General features: G+C 36.4%; 2 protein-coding genes across 2 annotated transcripts in view; one reads left to right on the top strand and one right to left on the bottom strand.

Moving 5' to 3' along the window:
* LOC121389526 overlaps nt 1-20,951 on the top strand; it is a 71,231-nt gene that overhangs the window by 14,554 nt on the left and 35,726 nt on the right. The window lies entirely within an intron of this gene.
* The window catches only part of LOC121389525 (probable G-protein coupled receptor B0563.6), a 28,778-nt gene continuing 21,677 nt past the window's right edge, over nt 13,851-20,951 (bottom strand). The window contains exon 2 of the mRNA XM_041521187.1: nt 13,851-15,413. Coding sequence (XP_041377121.1) covers nt 14,058-15,377 — 1,320 coding nt within the window. The 5' untranslated portion in view covers nt 15,378-15,413 and the 3' untranslated portion in view covers nt 13,851-14,057. The remainder of the gene's footprint in view (nt 15,414-20,951) is intronic.

The raw sequence follows: 20,951 nt of genomic DNA, 5'->3' as shown, positions 1-20,951 counted from the left end.
AAAAAAAAAAACATGATGTTCAATACTGTTGACCACACAAGGTTCATTTGCATGTTTTCACGGTTTCAAGTTTATGATGTGTGCCTTATATTATAAGTTATAACTAGTTTAGATTTGTTAGCATTGAATGCAATTTTTGGCAGTTCCAGGGGTTGCAAACAACAATTTTCCTTCAGAGGTCCTTGAGCAGCCCCTGGACCCCGGCCGCAGTAAGCTTTTTTTACCAGCCCCACTTACATCCCTGTATATAAATTACAAGCCTTACAAATTGGAATATGTGAGTACAGACTTGTACGGCCAGTTACGTTGTTTAATTTTCTAAAATACTTTTTCACATTTAAGTCATAAAAATGCAACATGATATGTATTCTTGGTTGTTGTTTATTTGTTTTTTTATACAATGTATGTTTACTTAAATGTAGCCAAAATCCATGACAATAGGAGGTTACATGATTTTAGTTAGGTCAGGTCAAAGAGAAATTTAACAGTTCTAAAATGTTTTTATTTTCGTTGTGTTTATTGGCTACAAAGATGTCTATGTAAAACGTTAAGATGACACCAAAATCACATCTGTTTGAAAAGTCAGATTGTGCTGAAATTGCTTAATGTCAGTGGGCTCATTGGGCTATTTCTCATTCCAGCCAGTGCATCACGACTGGTATATGAAAGGCTGTGGTATGTACTATCCTGTCCGTGGGATGGTGCATATAAAATATTCCTTGCTACTTATGGAAAAATTTAGCAGGTCTCTTCTCTAAGACTAAATGTCAAAATTACCAAGTGTTTGACATCCAATAGCCAATGATTAATAAATGAATGTGCTCTAGTGGTGTCGTTAAACAAAACAAACTTTTGTTTTCGAAATTTTGTTTAGTGATAGCTACTAAATCAGTTTAAAAATTAAGTAGCAACTACCTTTTAACATTTAAGAATTATTATATGTAATGATCTCTACAATTTGATGTAGCGAATCACAATGTGATAGTGAATGAAAAGTTCCATGTAATAATAATAATAATGGTAATAATAATAAAATGAGTTTCTAGTCAACTAGAAGAAAAATAATGATAGCATAAATTAAAAATAATGGGCCTGATTAACGAAGTCTTGTTTTTTTTCAACGCAGGAGGTGTTTAAGCATTGTAAATGTATGAGGTTACATGCGTGTAAGACAGGTGTTTAAGCATTGTAAATGTATGAGGTTACATGCGTGTAAGACAGGTGTTTAAGCATTGTAAATGTATGAGGTTACATGCGTGTAAGACAGGTGTTTAAGCATTGTAAATGTATGTAGTTACACGCGTGTAAGACAGGTGTTTAAGCATTGTAAATGTATGTACATGTAGTTACACATGTGTAAGACATAAACCGGTGTTTAAGCATTGTAAATGTATGTAGTTACAGGCGTGTAAGACATCAACAGGTGTTTAAGCATTGTAAATGTATGTAGTTACACGCGTGTAAGTCAGGTGTTTAAGCATTGTAAATGTATGTAGTTACACGCGTGTAAGACAGGTGTTTAAGCATTGTAAATGTATGTAGTTACACACGTGTAAGTCAGGTATTTAAGCATTGTAAATGTATGTAGTTACACGCATGTAAGACAGGTGTTTAAGCATTGTAAATGTATGTAGTTACACGCGTGTAAGACATAAACAGGTGTTTAAGCATTGTAAATGTATGTAGTTACAGACATGTAAGACATCAACAGGTGTTTAAGCATTGTAAATATATGTAGTTAAATGCGTGTAAGTCAGGTGTTTAAGCATTGTAAATGTATGTAGTTACACACGTGTAAGACAGGTGTTTAAGCATTGTAAATGTATGTAGTTACACACGTGTAAGACAGGTGTTTAAGCTTTGTAAATGTATGTAGTTACATGCGTGTAAGACAGGTGTTTAAGCTTTGTAAATGTATGTAGTTACATGCGTGTAAGACAGGTGTTTAAGAATTGTAAATGTATGTAGTTACACGTGTGTAAGACAGGTGTTTAAGCATTGTAAATGTATGTAGTTACACGCGTGTAAGACATAAACAGGTGTTTAAGCATTGTAAATGTATGTAGTTACACGCGTGTAAGACATCAACAGGTGTTTAAGCATTGTAAATGTATGTAGTTACACGTGTGTAAGACATAAACAGGCTTCATAAATTCGGCTCAATATCTTATACACATGTATAATACACTCTGTCAAAAAAGAAACGCATAGGTGATAGGGAAAGAAGAAAAGCTTTTGATTTTACAAAATATAGTTTTTTTTGTACAATGTTGCTGAATGACCATGTTTGTTAATGTTCCTGGAATGGGACAGCATGCCCAAATGCACCCTAAAACAAAGTTAATGCATGCTGTGTGACAGTTGCAGAACATCGGCGTGAAATGGTCAGCTTTTGACAGGTGCACGTAAAACTCGGGGGGTGGGGGGGGGGGGTGGAGAGATTGGGGTAGTGATGGGTATTTAAAGCTGCAATGCTCACAATGATGCATCATTTCCATTTTGACATAGACAAGTTACAAGATGCCAAGACTAAGCCTGCCAAATCGAAACATTGCAATAGGCTGCCTCCACTTAGGTGAATCGCAGTCAGCAGTCGCACGCCACATGAATGTCCATCAGAGCACCATTTTACATCTCTGGGACAGGTACCAGCAGTTTTAATCAGCAGAAGACTGGCCCAGAAGTGGAAGATCTTGCATAACAACTGCAGCACAAGATTGCTACATCCGGGTTCTGCAATTGTGTCACCGAACTGCTACAGCAACGAACACTGCTGGACGCATACCTGTTTTAAGAAGGGTGTCTGCACAAACAATTCAGAACCGACTTCGAGAAGCTGGTTTACGGGCTAGGAGACCGTATGTTGGCCCTGTCCTGCAACGTCAACACTGACATTTATGTATTCGCTGGTGCACAAATGTACAGGGGTGGAACTTGGGAAACTGGCGACGAGTATGGTTCAGCGACGAATCATGTTGCCTTCTACAGCAACGTGATGGACGACAATGTGTTTACAGACGCCGCAATGAACATTTTGCCAACAACTGCGTCGCCCAAGTTAACAGATTCAGTGAAGGGAGTGTCATGATATGGGGAGCCATCTCATACACCGGCAGAAGTGAACTTGTGTTCATACACGGCAACCTGACAGCTGTACGCTACCGGGATGAAATTCTTTGCCGTCACATGCTTCCCATTTTGGATCGACAGAGAGAACTCTTTCAGCAGGACAATGCCAGGCTGCATACAGCACATGTAACAATGGATTTCCTACAGAATGAGAACATTAATGTGCTGCCATGGTCATCAAGATCGCCAGATCTCAACCCCACTGAACATCTATGGGACGAACTGGACAGACGTGTACGCCAGCATGACCCGGAGTCTCAGACGCTTCCGCAAATGTTACATGCACTGCAGAAAGAATGGGCTGGGATTCCACATGCCCGGATTCAGAGACTCATTCAGTCTATGCCAAGGAGATGTCACACAGTGATTGCTGCTGCTGGTGACCACACAAGGTACTGATTTCAGCACCCTCATGTGACGCTGTTTGGTGACAAAAACGCCTCCACTGCCGTCAGTCCATAGCAAGAACATTGTCACATACTCATGTCAAATTTGACTTTGATACAATCATAAATAACGAAATTATGCCACTTTGTATTAAAGAGATGATTCCATGAATGTTTCGCCTATGTTTCTTTTTTGACAGAGTATATGTCAATAACACATTAAATCTTTCTGTCAGCAACACATTAAATCTTAATACATATATATGTCAATAACACATTGAATCTTACTATGTTAGTAACACATTGAAACTTACTATGTCAGTAGCACATTGAATCTTACTATGTTAGTAACACATTGAATCTTACCATGTCAGTAACACATTGAATCTTACCATGTCAGTAACACATTGAATCTTACTATGTCAGTAACACATTGAATACTACTATGTCAGTAGCACATTGAATCTTACTATGTCAGTAACACATTGAATCTTACTGAGTCAGTAGCACATTGAATCTTACTGTGTCAGTAACACATTGAATCTTACCATGTCAGTAACACATTGAATCTTACTATGTCAGTAACACATTGAATATTTAAAGCTGCAATGCTTGCAATGATGCCTCATTACCATTCAGCTGAAGACCGGCCCAGATGTGGAAGACCTCACATAACAACTGCAGCACAAGATCGTTACATCTGGGTTCTGCACTTGCGTCACCGAACTGCCACAGCAACGAACACTGCTGGACACATACCTGGTTTGAGAAGGGTGTCTGCACAAACCATTCGGAACCGACTTCAAGAAGCTGGTTTACAGGCTAGGAGACCGTATGTTGGCCCTGTCCTGTGACGTCAAAATTGACATTTATGTGTTTGCTGGTGCACGAATATACAAGGGTGGAACTTGGAAAACTGGTGGCGAGTATGGTTCAGCGACGAGTCACGTTTCCTTCTACAGCGGCGTGATGGAAGACAACATGTTTACAGACGCTGCAATGAATGTTTTGCCAACAACTGCGTCGCCCATGTTGACAGATTCGGTGGAGGGAGTGTCATGATGTGGGGAGCCATGTCATACACCAGCAGAAGGCATCCTGACAGCTGTATGCTACCGGAATGAAATTCTTCGCTGTCACATGCTTTCCATTTTGGATTGACACAGATAACTCTTTTAGCAGAACAATGCCAGGCTGAATACGGCACGTGTAACAATGGATTTCCTACAGAAAGAGAACATTAATGTGCTGCCATGGCCATCAAGATTGCCAGATCTCAACCCCATTGAACATCTATGGGACAAACTGGACAGACGTGTACGCCAGCGTGACCCAGAGCCTCAGACGCTTCCTCAACTGTCACATGCCCTGCAGGAAGAATGGGCTAGGATTCCACATGCCCGGATTCAGAGACTCATTCAGTCTATGCCAGGGAGATATCGTGCAGTGATTGCTGCTGCTGGTGATCATGTCATATAACAGGTTTCCTCTCTAAGACTAAATGTCAAAATGACCAAATGTTTGACATCCAATAGCCGAAGATTAATAAATGAATGTGCTCTATAGTGATGTGGTTTGTGAAATGTTTTTGTTTTTGTTGTGTTCATTGTTTACAAAGATGTCTATGTAAACGTTAAGATGACACCAAAATCACATCTGTTTGAAAAGTCAGATTGTGCTGATATTGCTTAATGAATATGAAACAACGAACCTAGTTTCATCAAAATCGAAGGTGGTCATGTACATTTCACCTTGTTTTTGATTGATTTGATATGGAATGTTCATATAATGAAATAACGGCCAAGATTTTCAAAGCTATCTTAGTACTACGATATTGTAAAACCATCGTAGGCTATGACGTGTACTAGTGATGTCGTAGCTTGCGATGGTCTTACAATATCGTAGTGCTAAGATACATGTAGCTTCGAAATTCTGTAGCCTGTTTAGCACAAGATTTATCATAAAATATATAATATCAGATTATTATTCATGATTGTCTAAAAATAAACATCGGATTAACATGATTGTCATAAAATATACCAAAATTAAATTGCACTAACTCAAGATTTGTTTAAATATATATACAAGATAAAAATTAGCACAAGATTGTCTAAATATATACACAAAATCATCTTAGCACTAGATATGTCTTAAAATATATACAAGGTCAGCTTACTATAAGATTATCTTAAAGGTAGATGTTTCACTTATAAAACTGTAGGATATTTCTGGCTATTAATGTCTTAATGAACCTATGTGAACCAGACCAACACAGACATATATGACAACACCTGTTGCTGTGGCATATGTGTGAATGCCAGCCAGGGTTTCCGCCAGAGGGTACGAACGGTAAAATTACATACCTAAAAATCTTGGAAATTAATGGATACAATTTTTATAAGTTTTAGAAAGATTATAATGAGAGAATTGCATTTAAAAAATTGTCAAAATAGATTTAAATGCAGTGTTCAATTTGAAAAGGATTTCAATCACCTAACCACCTAGATGAGGCACTTTTGGTCTATTTTGTTTTTATTTATTATGTACCCTCAAATTAGAACAATGAAGAACATGACTGTGTTGAAAAGTAAATATTGTAAGATACATTTGTAGAAACATTACAGTTTCAAACAGAATTATGTTGAAAGAGGAACAGCTACCTTTAAAATATACAAAATAGCTTAGCACAATATTGCTTTCAAAAAAAAAATATATACAATGTTAGCACTAGATTTGTCTTAAAGGTGCAATCTCAAATATATTTGAATAGTAGATCGCACCTATTCCTTTTTCACCATGACATTGTTCAGTATCCTTAAATGCATATGCTTATCAGATAATATATAAACATTTATACTACCCACAAAACGTTGAGCAATTTAATGTGTTTTGTTTCATAAATCATCTTTCCGAATGTATGTACACTTTTTTTTTATCAGTAACATATTATACACAGAATCCTATACCATAAAGGCCCCGAATGTCAGTACTATACATTGAACAACAATAGAATTATGTTAGCCCAAATGCAGCTATGCTAAAAACATACAAGTCATACACTGCACATTGACGTTGCATGTTAATGAATAGCTACAATCTGTTTATTAGTGTATATTATATATAATAAAAATAAAAGTAACGGTAATAACAGGAACAATCATAGTTAATAGATTAACATAGATTATCCGTTTTCATAGAAAAATAATCTGTGTACAAAATGATAACATCAATAAGCAAAGTACAGTTTTGTACATAAAAATATACTGATGGAAAGAAATAAAGGATCACACAGATAGCAACCAGAAATAATGACTGCATCAAAAATCAATTCATATTGTCAGAAGTTGACTGGGAACATATAGGCAGCACATTCAACACTACAGACATTCAATCCCACATTACAACTTGGTATGAAATACAGACATTACTACGCTAGTAGTGAATTAAATTTGATCTACAATTCGATGTGTTCCCTTATTTCTTTCCATCAGTATAGTGTTATGTACAAAATTGTGAAAATTATTAACCAAACAAATATAAGATATAGTAACCAGCTAAAGAATAGTATTACATGTATATACAGCACCGTGACACTAAGCAAAATTAATACTGAACATGTGTAATATACAAAATTGTAACAATGTTTTATTGAGGAAGATTAACAATGTTGGTGCTACACCAAACACCCAAAGTGCATCATTGCACATTGAAATTTGAATACGGTTACTTCCAGTTGTTGCTACACCAAATTCAGTTACGAAGCACTTTGAATTGCTTTGAACCCATTCCAGTTCAGTTCGGTTCTATTTATGATGTCACTTCGTACGGAACCGATACTTTAAATGTAAAAGAAAACTGGATGACATCATATGGAAGCAAAAAGACGTGTAAATTACCTGACATCATTTGACATGATGTCATATGAAAGCAACAGAACCCACCTGTTACATGCGAGCCGTATTTGGTGTTGCACGTAAATTGGGTTCCAAAGCACTTCGATGCGCTTTCATGGCCAGTGAGGGGTGAGGCATAACCCAGTGGTATAGCGCTCGCTTGATGCGCGGTCGGTTTGGGATCGATCCCCGTCAGTGGGCCCACTGGGATATTTCTCGCTCCAGCCAGTGCACCACGACTGGTATATCAAAGGCCGTGGTATGTGCTATCCTGTCTATGGGATGGTGTATATAAAAGATCCCTTGCTGCTAATCGAAAAGAGTAACCCATGAAGTGGCGACAGCGGGTTCCCTCTCTCAATATCTGTGTGGTCCTTAACCATATGTCTGACGCCATTTAACCATAAATAAAATGTGTTGAGTGGGTCATTAAATAAAACATTTCCTTCCTTCCTTCATGGCCAGTGTGTCAACGGTGCCATGATCAACTTCCAGCTCTATTTACCTCCAGTTCAAAGTGCATCGATGCGCATTGGCGAAACCCTGTTTGGTGTAGCACCAACATTAAACAGAAATAATCTGTTTTTCAAAGACAAACTTGATACATACAGCCATATATATATATATATATAAAAATAAACATGGGAAAATTACTGTTGAAAACAAAACATTACATGTATTGAAACAACCTGTACATACTTATCAAGTGTTTTTAGGCACAAGTTATATATAATATAGAATATATGGCTATATCCCTATATAGCTATGTTAAATTATATTGTCTATAATTTAACAATAACAATTGCAAACTAATGTTTGTGAAAATTTAACATAATAATGAATAATTTTTTAAACCCGATTGCATAAAATAACATTTGCCAAACAGTGCTACCTATATAAATTATATGGACTGAGTGGCCATTTTGTGACATGTCTGGCAGCCCCTTCAATTTCTACATATTTTAGACTCACTTTAAACTAAATTTCACTGGCTCAGTTATTTTGCACTTTGTTTGGCAGTAGCTCAGTTATTTCACATTTTGTTTGGCAATGGCTGAATTATTTCACATTTTGTTTGACAGTGGCTGAGTTATTTCACATTTTGTTTGGCAATGGCTGAGTTATTTCACATTTTGTTTGGCAATGGCTGAGTTATTTTGCATTTTGTTTGACAGTGGCTCAGTTATTTCACATTTTGTTTGGCAATGGCTCAGTTATTTCACATTTTGTTTGGCAATGGCTCAGTTATTTTGCATTTTGTTTTGTAATGGCTGAGTTATTTTGCATTTTGTTTGGCAATTGTTCAGTTATTTTGCATTTTGTTTGGCAATGGCTGAGTTATTTTGCATTTTGTTTGACAGTGGCTCAGTTATTTCGCATTTTGTTTGGCAATGGCTCAGTTGTTTCACATTTTGTTTGGCAGTTGAAAGAAAGAAAAGGTTTTTGTATTTATGAAATTACTATAGGTAAAAATCCTCATGATAAGGTACCAGTACTGCAAATGTTAGGATGACCAGAAATATACTGACATCCAAAAGAAACTATACCAAGACTCTGAGAGACAATTGAAAACCCCCCAAAACATGCTGCATGTTCAAATGATATATACTCATGAGAGCTGTGTTTTTGCATATTGTGAACAAAATTCCATTCCATAAAAGCAGAAAGATATTTAACCACCATTTCATTTCCATTATCCAAATTATAATTATTTTAAGAATTTTAAAAAGCTCTGTTGGCCAAAAACACAATGCAGATACCATCATTTGTTTGTGAACAAAATAAATAAATAAATAAATAAATAAAATAAACAATTTAAAAAATCCAGACAAACATAACAAATAATCTTGGTGTAAAGTCCACCTTCTAAAGACTATGGGCCAAATTTACAGATTTTCGTAGACATAGGTAGGTGTTTTATAATTGTAATAATTTATTATATTTAGTTGCACATGTGTAAGAAAGAGACAGGTTTTGTAAAATCAGCCCCATGTCTTGTAAGTCATTTAGGTGGTCTTTATGAACCATATTGACTTTCTACTACTTGATTCTCTGTGCACATGTTTCAAGTTAATTGACATACATGAAGATTCATGGTAGCCAACAGCAGACTTAGGATTTTTGGCACCATGTGTTGCTATACCATATCCTGGTTGGCAATTTTTAATTAGCATTGCATGAATATTCAAAAGACAAACTACTGTAGCATAGCAATGCAATCCATTTTAATTACCCTCAGAGAGATTCAGATGCAGGGCTTGAAATTAATGATGGCACCAATGGCAGTAAGTAATTGCCTTATCTGCAAAATGAATTTCCAATGAAAGTTTTTTTGTTGTTTTTTTCACTATGGTAGATAAAAATTATTGCTATCTGTGGAGCTGGGGATAATTTTTGCTTTTTAAGTTACGTTTATTTGTTGAAAAAGTTACTGGTTCAAAATTGCTATTGGCGGGCTCACTATTGACACAGGTGACAAAAACAGTTTAACCTGTCCTTTGATAATAAATCTTTAACTTCGAAGCATGCAGATGCCGTAAGACTTTCATAAAGTGTCCACATTTGCTGTCAAATTACACACTGCTAATTCTAAGCTGTGCCCTGTCTCCTCCATATATTCTTGCCTAATGGACTGAATTAACCATCTTTCGCACGGCAGGCCTTAGGATTTCAAATTTCATGGGAAACACTTTTTGGGTTCTGTGCCTTGTGATCATGGGAACCCATCGGAATTTTTTTTTTAGGTTCCGTGAAAACAAGTCATAGGAACCCATTTTTAATACCATTGATTTAAATTATTATTGTCGCAAAATTCGGTGCAAATTCAGTATAAAGTTGATTTTTGGCACACCATCTCATTATACACATGCTGTTGTGATTTTGACAGCTAAATAAAAATAATACTTTAGGCCTACATGTATGTCATTTCCTCCCATAATGAAACTACAGGAAATAGTGGGACCTATTCGATTGCCACCTTCAGTACTCTTTTCGACTTCAGTGATAGTAGTCGGAAGATTATATATTTTCTAAAAAAAATATATTTTAATTTAAATACATGTACTATTTCTTGAGCCCTATATTTAAGAGATACACTATAAATAATTAGTGCCAGTAATTTTGGTTCAAATGTGTAACACATTTGATTGAGCGCATGTTCGAACTCTGATTTGAGTTTACTTCATAACCGGAACACTGAGAAGTTTGGTTAACACAACAATCCGAATCGGGTCTTGTGATTGTGTCAAACACACTCTCCAGTAGTGTGATAGTGGAAACATAATTTAAATATATATATTATTTTCGTTGAATAGTCATACTCGATATAATAATCATGGAAAACAAAATGTTGGTTCTGGGATTTTACCGGCATGTTACTGATACAGTACTGGAAATGATCGTGAGCTAGATGATTTCTATATATGTCTGAAGACAGAACTCATGTCTAACAACGACCGACGTCATAACTCATTTTTTTCGCAATTCTGTTAACCGGCCTTGGTGGCGTCATGGTTAGGCCATTAGTCTACAGGCTGGTAGGTACTGGGTTTGGATCCCAGTCGAGGCATGGGATTTTTAATCCAGATACCGACTCCAAACCCTGAGTGAGTGCTCATCAAGGCTCAATGGGTAGGTGTGAACCACATGCTCCGACCAGTGATCCATAACTGGTTCAACAAAGGCCATGGTTTGTGCTATCCTGCCAGTGGGAAGCACAAATAAAAGATCCCTTGCTGCTAATCGGAAAGAGTAGCCCATGTAGTGGCGACAGTGGGTTTCTTCTCAAACTCTGTGTGGTCCTGAACCATGTCTGACGCCATATAACCGTAAATAAAATGTGTTGAGTGCGTCGTTAAATGATACATTGCTTTCTTTTGCAATTCTGTTGAGCTGCTTATACGCTATGTTGCCATTTCTTTTTGAATCATTGTTTTAAAAACATTTAAACAAATTAAATATTTTCAACTTTATATATATATATATCGTTAAGTTGTTAAAGTTTTAGGTTGTTGCATAATGTGCACTATATTTTTCTGCATATGATTAAATGATTTTGTAAGTGAAGTGTTTATAAATCATTCCCCATTGGTGAGTCCATTGGGCTATTTCTCGCTCCAGCCAGTGTACCACGACTGGTTAAAGGCCATGGTTTGTGCTTTCCTGTCTGTTGTATTAAAGTGCATGTAAAATGTAGTGGGTTTCCTCTGATGACCACTTGTCAGAATTACTGTATGTTTGACATCCAATTGTAGTCGATGATTAGTTAATCAGTGTGCTCTAATGGTGTCGTTGAACAAAACAATTATCTTTATCTATGGATGTTCATCATAGTGCATTGCAAAAATTATGGTAGGCAAGACATTTGCATTCCATAGAATTCTTGTTCACCTAAATTCAATAATCTGAGCTTTATTTATCTTTTCATACATACATGTATTCATGTGCTATACCAATTTTAATTTCTAAAGATCAAATTGACATAATGAGTGGTCACTTGCTGCATTAACAGAAAAATCTTGTGCATTAAATCATTTTTAATTTCTAAAGGTCAAATTGACATAATGTGTTGGTCACTTGCTGCATTAACAGAACAATCTTGTACCTTAAATAATGTTTAATTTCTAAAGGTCAAATTGACATAATGAGTGGTCACTTGTTGCATTAACAGAAAAAGCTTGTGCATTAAATAATTTTTAATTTCTAAAGGTCAAATTGACATAATGTGTTGGTCACTTGCTGCATTAACAGAAAAATCTTGTACGTACATTAATTTTTAATTTCTAAAGGTGAAATTGACATATTGTGTCAAGTGACAAACACAATATGTCAATTTCACTGTTAATGAAAAATCTTGTACATTAGATACAGCATAATATTTCACACTGCATTGAACTGCAGTATTTTATGATGTATAAATAACTATTCATTATAAATACAAGGCTATTACATATATGTATATTAACAAAGATATTGTGTACATTAAATACAGCATAATATTTCACACTGCATTGAATTGCAGTATTTTATAATGCATAAATAACTATTCATTATAAATACAAGGCTATTACATATATGTATATTAACAAAGATATCGTGTTCATTAAATACAGCATAATATTTCACACTGCATTGAATTGCAGTATTTTATAATGCATAAATAACTATTCATTATAAATATAAGGCTATTACATATATGTATATTAACAAAGATATCGTGTACATTAAATACAGCATAATATTGCACTCTGCATTGAACTGCATTGTTTTATAAAACAGAAGGAATTATGCACAATAATAAGACTACTACATATGATATATGCATTGGCAGTTTTTCTTTCTTTCTCCCACAATCTTCTGAATAACAAAAAAAGCTATACTAGCTGAGACATGTTCCATTAAAGCTGCAATCGTGTTGCACTGCCAAAATGTCTGCATTTAATTTATTCATGGCCAGCCACGTGATAACGATATATTAAATGTTGTGATATACATGTAAATACCGCTGATTGCCAATATACTGTACATAGTATAATGCAAAATAGTGCTCAGAATCTCACATGACAAGTTCTGCATTGTAAATGTAATTGTAACATGATCCAAACCTCAATGACATATTGTGCCCAGTAAATGTGATTGTAACATGATCCAAACTTCCGACAGATCGTGCCTGATAAATGTTATTGTAACTTGATCCAAATCTTACACACCAGATTGTGCCTTGTAATGTGATTGTAACATGATCTGAACTTCACATAACAGATTGTGCCTTGTAAATGTGATTGTAACATGATCTGAACTTCACATAACAGATTTTGCCTTGTAAATGTGATTGTAACATGATCTGAACTTCACATAACAGATTGTGCCTTGTAAATGTGATTGTCACACAATCCATATCTCACATGACAAACTGTTCTTTGTAAATGTGATTGTAACATGATCAATATCTTACACAATAGATTTTGTCTTGTAAATGTGATTGTAACATGATCCAAACTTCCGACAGATCGTGCCTGATAAATGTTATTGTAACTTGATCCAAATCTTACACTCCAGATTGTGCCTTGTAATGTGATTGTAACATGATCTGAACTTCACATAACAGATTGTGCCTTGTAAATGTGATTGTAACATGATCTGAACTTCACATAACAGATTTTGCCTTGTAAATGTGATTGTAACATGATCTGAACTTCACATAACAGATTGTGCCTTGTAAATGTGATTGTAACACAATCCATATCTCACATGACAAACTGTTCTTTGTAAATGTGATTGTAACATGATCAATATCTTACACAATAGATTTTGTCTTGTAAATGTGATTGTAACATGATCCTTACCTCACATGACAAACTGTTCTTTGTAAATGTAATTGTAGCATGATCGATATCTCACATGACAAACTGTTCTTTGTAAATGTGATTGTAACGTGATCCATATCTCACATGACAAACTGTTCTTTGTAAATGTGATTGTAACGTGATCCATATCTCATATGACAAACTGTTCTTTGTAAATGTGATTGTAACGTGATCCATATCTCACATGACAAACTGTTCTTTGTAAATGTGATTGTAACGTGATCCATATCTCACATGACAAACTGTTCTTTGTAAATGTGATCACAACATGGACTGACACCCGCTTACAGTGTCAGGTCCTCCCTGAGAAAAGAATCACTCTTTGATGTGCTCATCTTCGTCATCTGGCTGTTGCAGCCATTGGTCATGGACATGGCGCTTAACGCCATCGAAACCTGACCATTGAGAGACCTTCTGTTCATCAACTTGTTATACAGCTCCTCCCGGATCTTGGTTCTGCGAATCACCTTCACCCACCTGAGAACCATTGTCTTGAAAACGCGCAGGAACTTGTCATTGAACGCACAATACAGCACGTAGTTCAGCGACAGGTTGCAGATGAGCAGCAGGTTGGAGATGGCCTGCAGAATCTTGTATGGAGCTGACTTCATGAGCTCGGTGGATGTGCTGTATATGAACTTCCCGTAGAGTGCCCAGGCGACCGGCCGGTCTGCGAAGGCCGACGGCATGATGCAGATGACGAAGAGACACACGATGCTGATGAGGGTGACTGTGAGACGCATCTGCTCGCGGTGCCACGTGGCTTCCTTGTTGTTGCCGATTTTCATGATCTGGCGCTGGACACGGGCGCGCTGCACGGCATACACGATGTAGATGTTGGAAGTCATGAGGATGGTCAGCGGGATGAAGTTGATGATGATGCTGTGGGACCATGTGATGATGAATGCGGCATACGTATGCCGGAACTCGGTCGAGGCGAGCTGGTAGGTGAAGCCCGAGTCGTCCACTCTGTACCACACCTTGAAGGTGAGGAACCGCGGGATGTTGATGATGCTGATGAGAACCAGGACGACGCAGATCTTGATGAGTGCGCCCATGCGGTCGCACTTGGCCTTGGCCCACAGAGGATTGTGGACGAAGAGGAAGCGGTCAATGGTCAGCAATACGATGAACCAGACGCTGGAGTTGCAGCAGATGTTCACGAGAGGATAGTAGAGATGAGCGTCGTAGAACTTCCAGTAGTAACTGTTTGGATTCTTCATGGAAAACATGGCGAAGATGAATGTCAGGATGAGGGCACAGAGATCCGTGGTAGCCATGGCGGTCAGGTAGGAGTACGGCGACTCCTTGAGGTAGCGTTCTGTGAGGATCAGCAGGTTGAGGATGTTGCAGAGGATGCCGAAGATGCACACGATGGGGAGCATCTGGCTGCAGATCTTCTCCACCAGTTTGGCCGTCTGCATGGAGCTGTCGTCCCCAGCGGTGATGTTGGTCATGTTGCTGACGATGTCCATCAGTGTGACATTGTTCAGCATGAAGATGGTGTCGTTGTAGTCACTGGACATAGTCATGTTAAGGTTCTTCATTTCAGTGAAGTTACCTGATGACTTTCCAAAGTAGACGATCTCGTGGGATAGATTCATGACTAGGAAAATGTAGCTTGATCACATGCAGCTGGTCTGAAAAAGGAAAGAAAAATGACTTGTTTTATATCGTCTTGTTATATAATCATAATAAAAATATAAACTAAAAAAAAAAAAAAAAAAAAATACCCTATTTTTATATATATATTGTGAAACCCCTCTAAACTGGACACCCAGAGAACCAAATAAAAAATCTTGTTTTGAAAGGTTTTATTTGGTGGCTCATATTTAAAAAGGGAATTCCTGTTTACACACATTGTCCATTACTTCTCAGATGTAGGTGCCTTTTTAGAATTATGAAAAAATGCATTTTGTGGTATCCTTTCTTGGTTAGTCAGAAACCTCTTTTTGGAGGATTATACAGGTTTGATTGTTTCAACTGTTCAATGTCTTATATAAAAAAAAAATTAAACGTACATGGAACTCGTTTTCTTAAATAAACGTACTCACTAATATTCAGTCCCAAATCACTAGCAGAATTGTTTAGTTCTGCGTACACAATTTGAAAGTCTGATGGTAACATAAGTTGCATTATTCAGCTTTTTCCAATGTCAATAAATCCTAAATCCTAATGCATTTTTCAGTTTGCAAATCAAATACATAGCATTGTGTTGCTGTGGAAGGGTTAGAAGTTACAATACTGCAATACAAATTGACACATGATTTACATCAACAGATCATGTAATCTAACTGGTTTTTTGTCTTCCTGGCAGACACACTCAGATGGATTCTTCTAAGCAATAGATTAAATCCTAATGCATTTTCTCATGTTTGTTTTGTTTAATGACACAACTGGAGAACATTGATTAATGAATTGTCAACTACTGGACGTCAAACATTTGGTCATTATGACACGTACATGTAGCTATTATGAGAAAACACCACTACATTTTCCCATTCATTAGCAGCAGTACTAGGGGATCTTTTGTTTTCACTTTCCTATAGACAAGACAGCACATACCACAGCTTTTTATGCACCATTCACGGGACCCTGGTTGTAATGGGGGAAAAGTCAATGGATCTGCTGAGGAGGTTTGAACCTAAGACCCTGGCACCTCAGTCAAGCGCTCGACTGACTGAGCTAAATTCCGCCCCTTCCTGTTTTTTTAAATACATGTACATGTGTTGCAGTTAAAGGGTTAGAATAAACAATACTGCTTTTGTATTATAAATGACAACATGTCACACAGATCCATTAGTTTTCCTGGCAGACTCGCTAAGTTGGTTTTCCAAGCATTGTTTCCTCAAGGTAATTAAAACCGATTCATCCACAGCAAAGTGAGGATGACCCCATGTCATGTTATAATTAGACTCCTAAGTTTTGTTTCTGTCTGGTCATCCATACATCCATCTGTCTCACATTTGGTTTTCTATACTTTTTTTCACAATACCTTGAGATACTGAGTGTATCGCTTTATCATGTAGAGTTGTGACAGATAACCAAATTACCAAATGTTTGACATCCAAAGGCCTATGATTAATAAATCATTGTGCTCTAGTGGTGTTGTTAAACAAAACAAACTTCTGTGTTTTGAGAGTTATTCACACACCGACCTAACCACATGCCCTCATCCATCTATCCATTTTTCTTTCCATTTATCCATCCATCTATCCTTCCACTCACCCATCCGTCCATCCATCCATCCATCCATTGACCTAACCAACTATCCAACTATCCATCCACCCAAAACCCACCACCCATCCATCCATCCATCCATCCATACATCCATTCAACTATTAATTCTTTAATTCATTGTATTTAATGTGTTGTAATGTGCTGAACTCTTGAACTGTTGTCGATTGCTTGAATCAGTAGCTAATGAATATGATCGTGGGTTCCCTTCCACCAAAGTAACTTGACATCCACTACTAGTGCTACACAGTTATATAAACTGAGAGCCCAAAGGAACTATGTATTTAATATTTTTCACATTCATTCTTGTAAAATTAGTAGACATTTTTCCAAGTATTTGAGAAAATATGGCATTTTGAAAAGTGTATAGCTTCTTTTGGCGTTCAGTATACACGTACATGGATCCTTGCTGATTCCTTATCACCAAATCAATTCTCATTTCTTATAGTGTTAACATTAATAAAAACAGAAGTTTGTTTTGTTCAAAGACACCACTAGAGCACATTGATTTATTAAACATCGGCTATTGGATGTCAAACATTTGGTAATTTTTCCATTAGTAGCAAGGGATCTTTTATATGCACCATCCCACAAACAAGAGAACACATACCACAGCCTTTGATATACCAGTCATGGTGCCCTGTCTGAAATGAAAAATAGCCCAATGGGCCTACTGACAGGAATCGATCTCAGACGACTGAACGCTTTAGCACTGGGCTATGTCCTGCCCAAATAAACCCAATAAACCTGATATAAGCAGGGTATATATCAACCCACCCATGACAACAGTACACATAATAATAAATAAAAACAATAAACCTGATATAAGCAGGGTATATATCAACCCACCCATGACAACAGTACACATAATAATAAATAAAAACAATAAACCTGATATAAGCAGGGTATATATCAACCCACCCATGACAACAGTACACATAATAATAAACAAAAAACAATAAACCTGATATAAGCAGGGTATATATCACATAATAACTAAACAATAAAACCCAATATAATAAATAAAAACAATAAACCTGATATAAGCAGGGTATATATCAACCCACCCATGACAACAGTACACATATAATAAATAAAAACAATAAACCTGAAAAGCAGGGTATACCAACCAATACAACACCTGATATATAAGCAGGGTATATATCAACCCACCCATGACAACAGTACACATATATAATAAATAAAAATAAGCAATAAACCTGATATAAGCAGGGTATATATCAACCCACCCATGACAACAGTACACATGATAATAAATAAAAACAATAAACCTGATATAAGCAGGGTATACATCAACGCACCCATGACAACAGTACACATGATAATAAATAAAAACAATAAACCTGATATAAGCAGGGTATACATCAACCCACCCATGACAACAGTACACATGATAATAAATAAAAACAATAAACCTGATATAAGCAGGGTATATATCAACCCACCCATGACAACAGTACACATGATAATAAATAAAAACAATAAACCTGATATAAGCAGGGTATACATCAACCCACCCATGACAACAGTACACATGATAATAAATAAAAACAATAAACCTGATATAAGCAGGGTATAGATCAACCCACCCATGACAACAGTACACATAATAATAAATAAAAACAATAAACCTGATATAAGCAGGGTATAGATCAACCCACCCATGACAACAGTACACATAATAATAAATAAAAACAATAAACCTGATATAAGCAGGGTATAGATCAACCCACCCATGACAACAGTACACATGATAATAAAAACAAAAACCTGATACAGGGTATAGATCAACCAAAAAACAACAAAAGAAAGTAGCACTTCACATTTAATACATTTGCAAGAAAATGGGATGTCGCATATGACATTAAAGAGATTGTTACAGTTGTCACTGCTGTGTTATTAAGTGTTCATTGAATCTCTTAACCACATGTCACGGGGGTTCGTGCTTTTGGTACCACACACACAACATGGTGACCGCTTACGCACATGGTTATTTTCTGGGAATGCTCTCCAAGTTACTAGAATTAGCTGATTGATGATACTCATCAGAAGTGTGGCTGGTCCATTAGCTGTATTATAAGAAGCAGACGACAACCTCTATGACATGGTCTTTGTGGGCAAGCTTAGTTATTTATTTGTTTCCATATGCAGTTGTATAGAGTTAATTACTTCACTGCATGCTACACATACATGTAGTTGTCAAATCTAAGAACTATTATGGTACTGTGGTGAAAGACCTGAACAGCCCACACTATAATTATACAATGCTTAGATCATTAACTGTGTGTATGTTTTAGGGATATACATGTATCTGTTAGCCACAGGCCTTCTAGATTATGGTAGCCCCACTTCCATGGCTAGTGATATTCAATGTTGGGCTAGTACAGGGCTTCTAGATTATGGTAGCCCCACTTCCATGGCTAGTGATATTCAATGTTGGGCTAGTACAGGGCTTCTAGATTATGGTAGCCCCACTTCCATGGCTAGTGATATTCAATGTTGGGCTAGTACAGGGCTTCTAGATTATGGTAGCCCCACTTCCATGGCTAGTGATATTCAATTTTGGGCTAGTATATACTACTATTGGCGTGCTAGTGAAAAATGTTTTGTCAAATGCTGCATTTAAGTCTATTTTGTAAATTTCAATATCCTGCACCCACTCCCTCTTTAGGTGACATAATGATCTGATTATTACTATTAGTAAAATTGTATTAACTTAAAGTAAAGTAGGGCTAGTAAATGTTTAATTGTGTCTAGTAAATTTTTTAAATCACTGATCCCATGGCTAGTAGATTTTGTAAAATTTCTAGAAGCCCCGTGTTAGGTGAATATCAGATAACATCTGAGTGCTGGTAATAGATTTTTCCTTTAAGATACTATACAATTTATAACATAATTTATTGTCAACAATGAACATAAAAATGCATTAAATGAAGCTTCAAATCAAAAGTTTTTTTTTTTTTTTTTTTTTTTTTTTAATTACACAATTACTTATTTTTGTCTTCTTACTTAGCAGAGACCTCATAATATACAACACTGTTGTGATGTTGGCATTGGAATTAAATGCAAACAAGTGATCTTTTAAAAAAAAAATTACTCTAAGAATATTGTGATATACATTGGCTTCTCAGCAACAATTCATTTATCAGTTGTCAGAGAATTGTTCAGGGAGTATCACACAAAGTAGGCTCACCCAACACCATAGTTGTTCAAACGTTAGTTAGCTTAACTAATGGTTAACAGAAATTTTCAGAACCAAGGACTGAATCAATACAATTATTGTTCACGTGGTTCAACATAACCAAGTTAATAATAATCACACGAAGCACACGTGTAATAACAAGTGTGATGACATAATTTTGGGAAGTGACGTCATAATATGACGTTGCTTCTTTAGTCCTAGCTCAGACTTGTTGTAGTTGAAACATTTAAAAACGGTCCTTGTTAATCATAAAAAATAACAATAATAATATGGATAATAAAGAAATTTATTACACTCACGTCTGTGTCGTATTGATTTTACGAAACCTGTGTCAAGATTTATGTATTACCCTTGCTCTCGCTTGTGCAATACAAGAATCCCGACACTCGTTTGGTAAAATCAGTACGACACAAGCTCGTATAATATTTTAGGGAATTTAGGGTGGGCAGGGCTGTAGTGAGTTTCACTTGTCATGTTATATTCTTCAATGTAAGGATTTTACAGTGGAACGATGAATAATAACTCAATGTGCTCTAGCCGTGTCCTTAAACAAAACATATTTTAACCATTAGATTTTTGGTCCTCTCTTTCAAAATCTTACTCCCTCCCATCCCCCATATTATCTTCCCACCGAATCCCAATACTAGTTCAATATGTTTGTGTAGTAAACATTCATTAGGCTGTATTCATTGGAAAGGACATTGCCCGTATAATGTGA

The sequence above is a fragment of the Gigantopelta aegis genome, chromosome 14 (assembly GCF_016097555.1).
Source record: "Gigantopelta aegis isolate Gae_Host chromosome 14, Gae_host_genome, whole genome shotgun sequence".
Classification (NCBI taxonomy): domain Eukaryota; kingdom Metazoa; phylum Mollusca; class Gastropoda; order Neomphalida; family Peltospiridae; genus Gigantopelta; species Gigantopelta aegis.
Note: the sequence above shows the minus strand (reverse complement) of the source record. Positions and strands in the feature narration are given on the sequence as shown.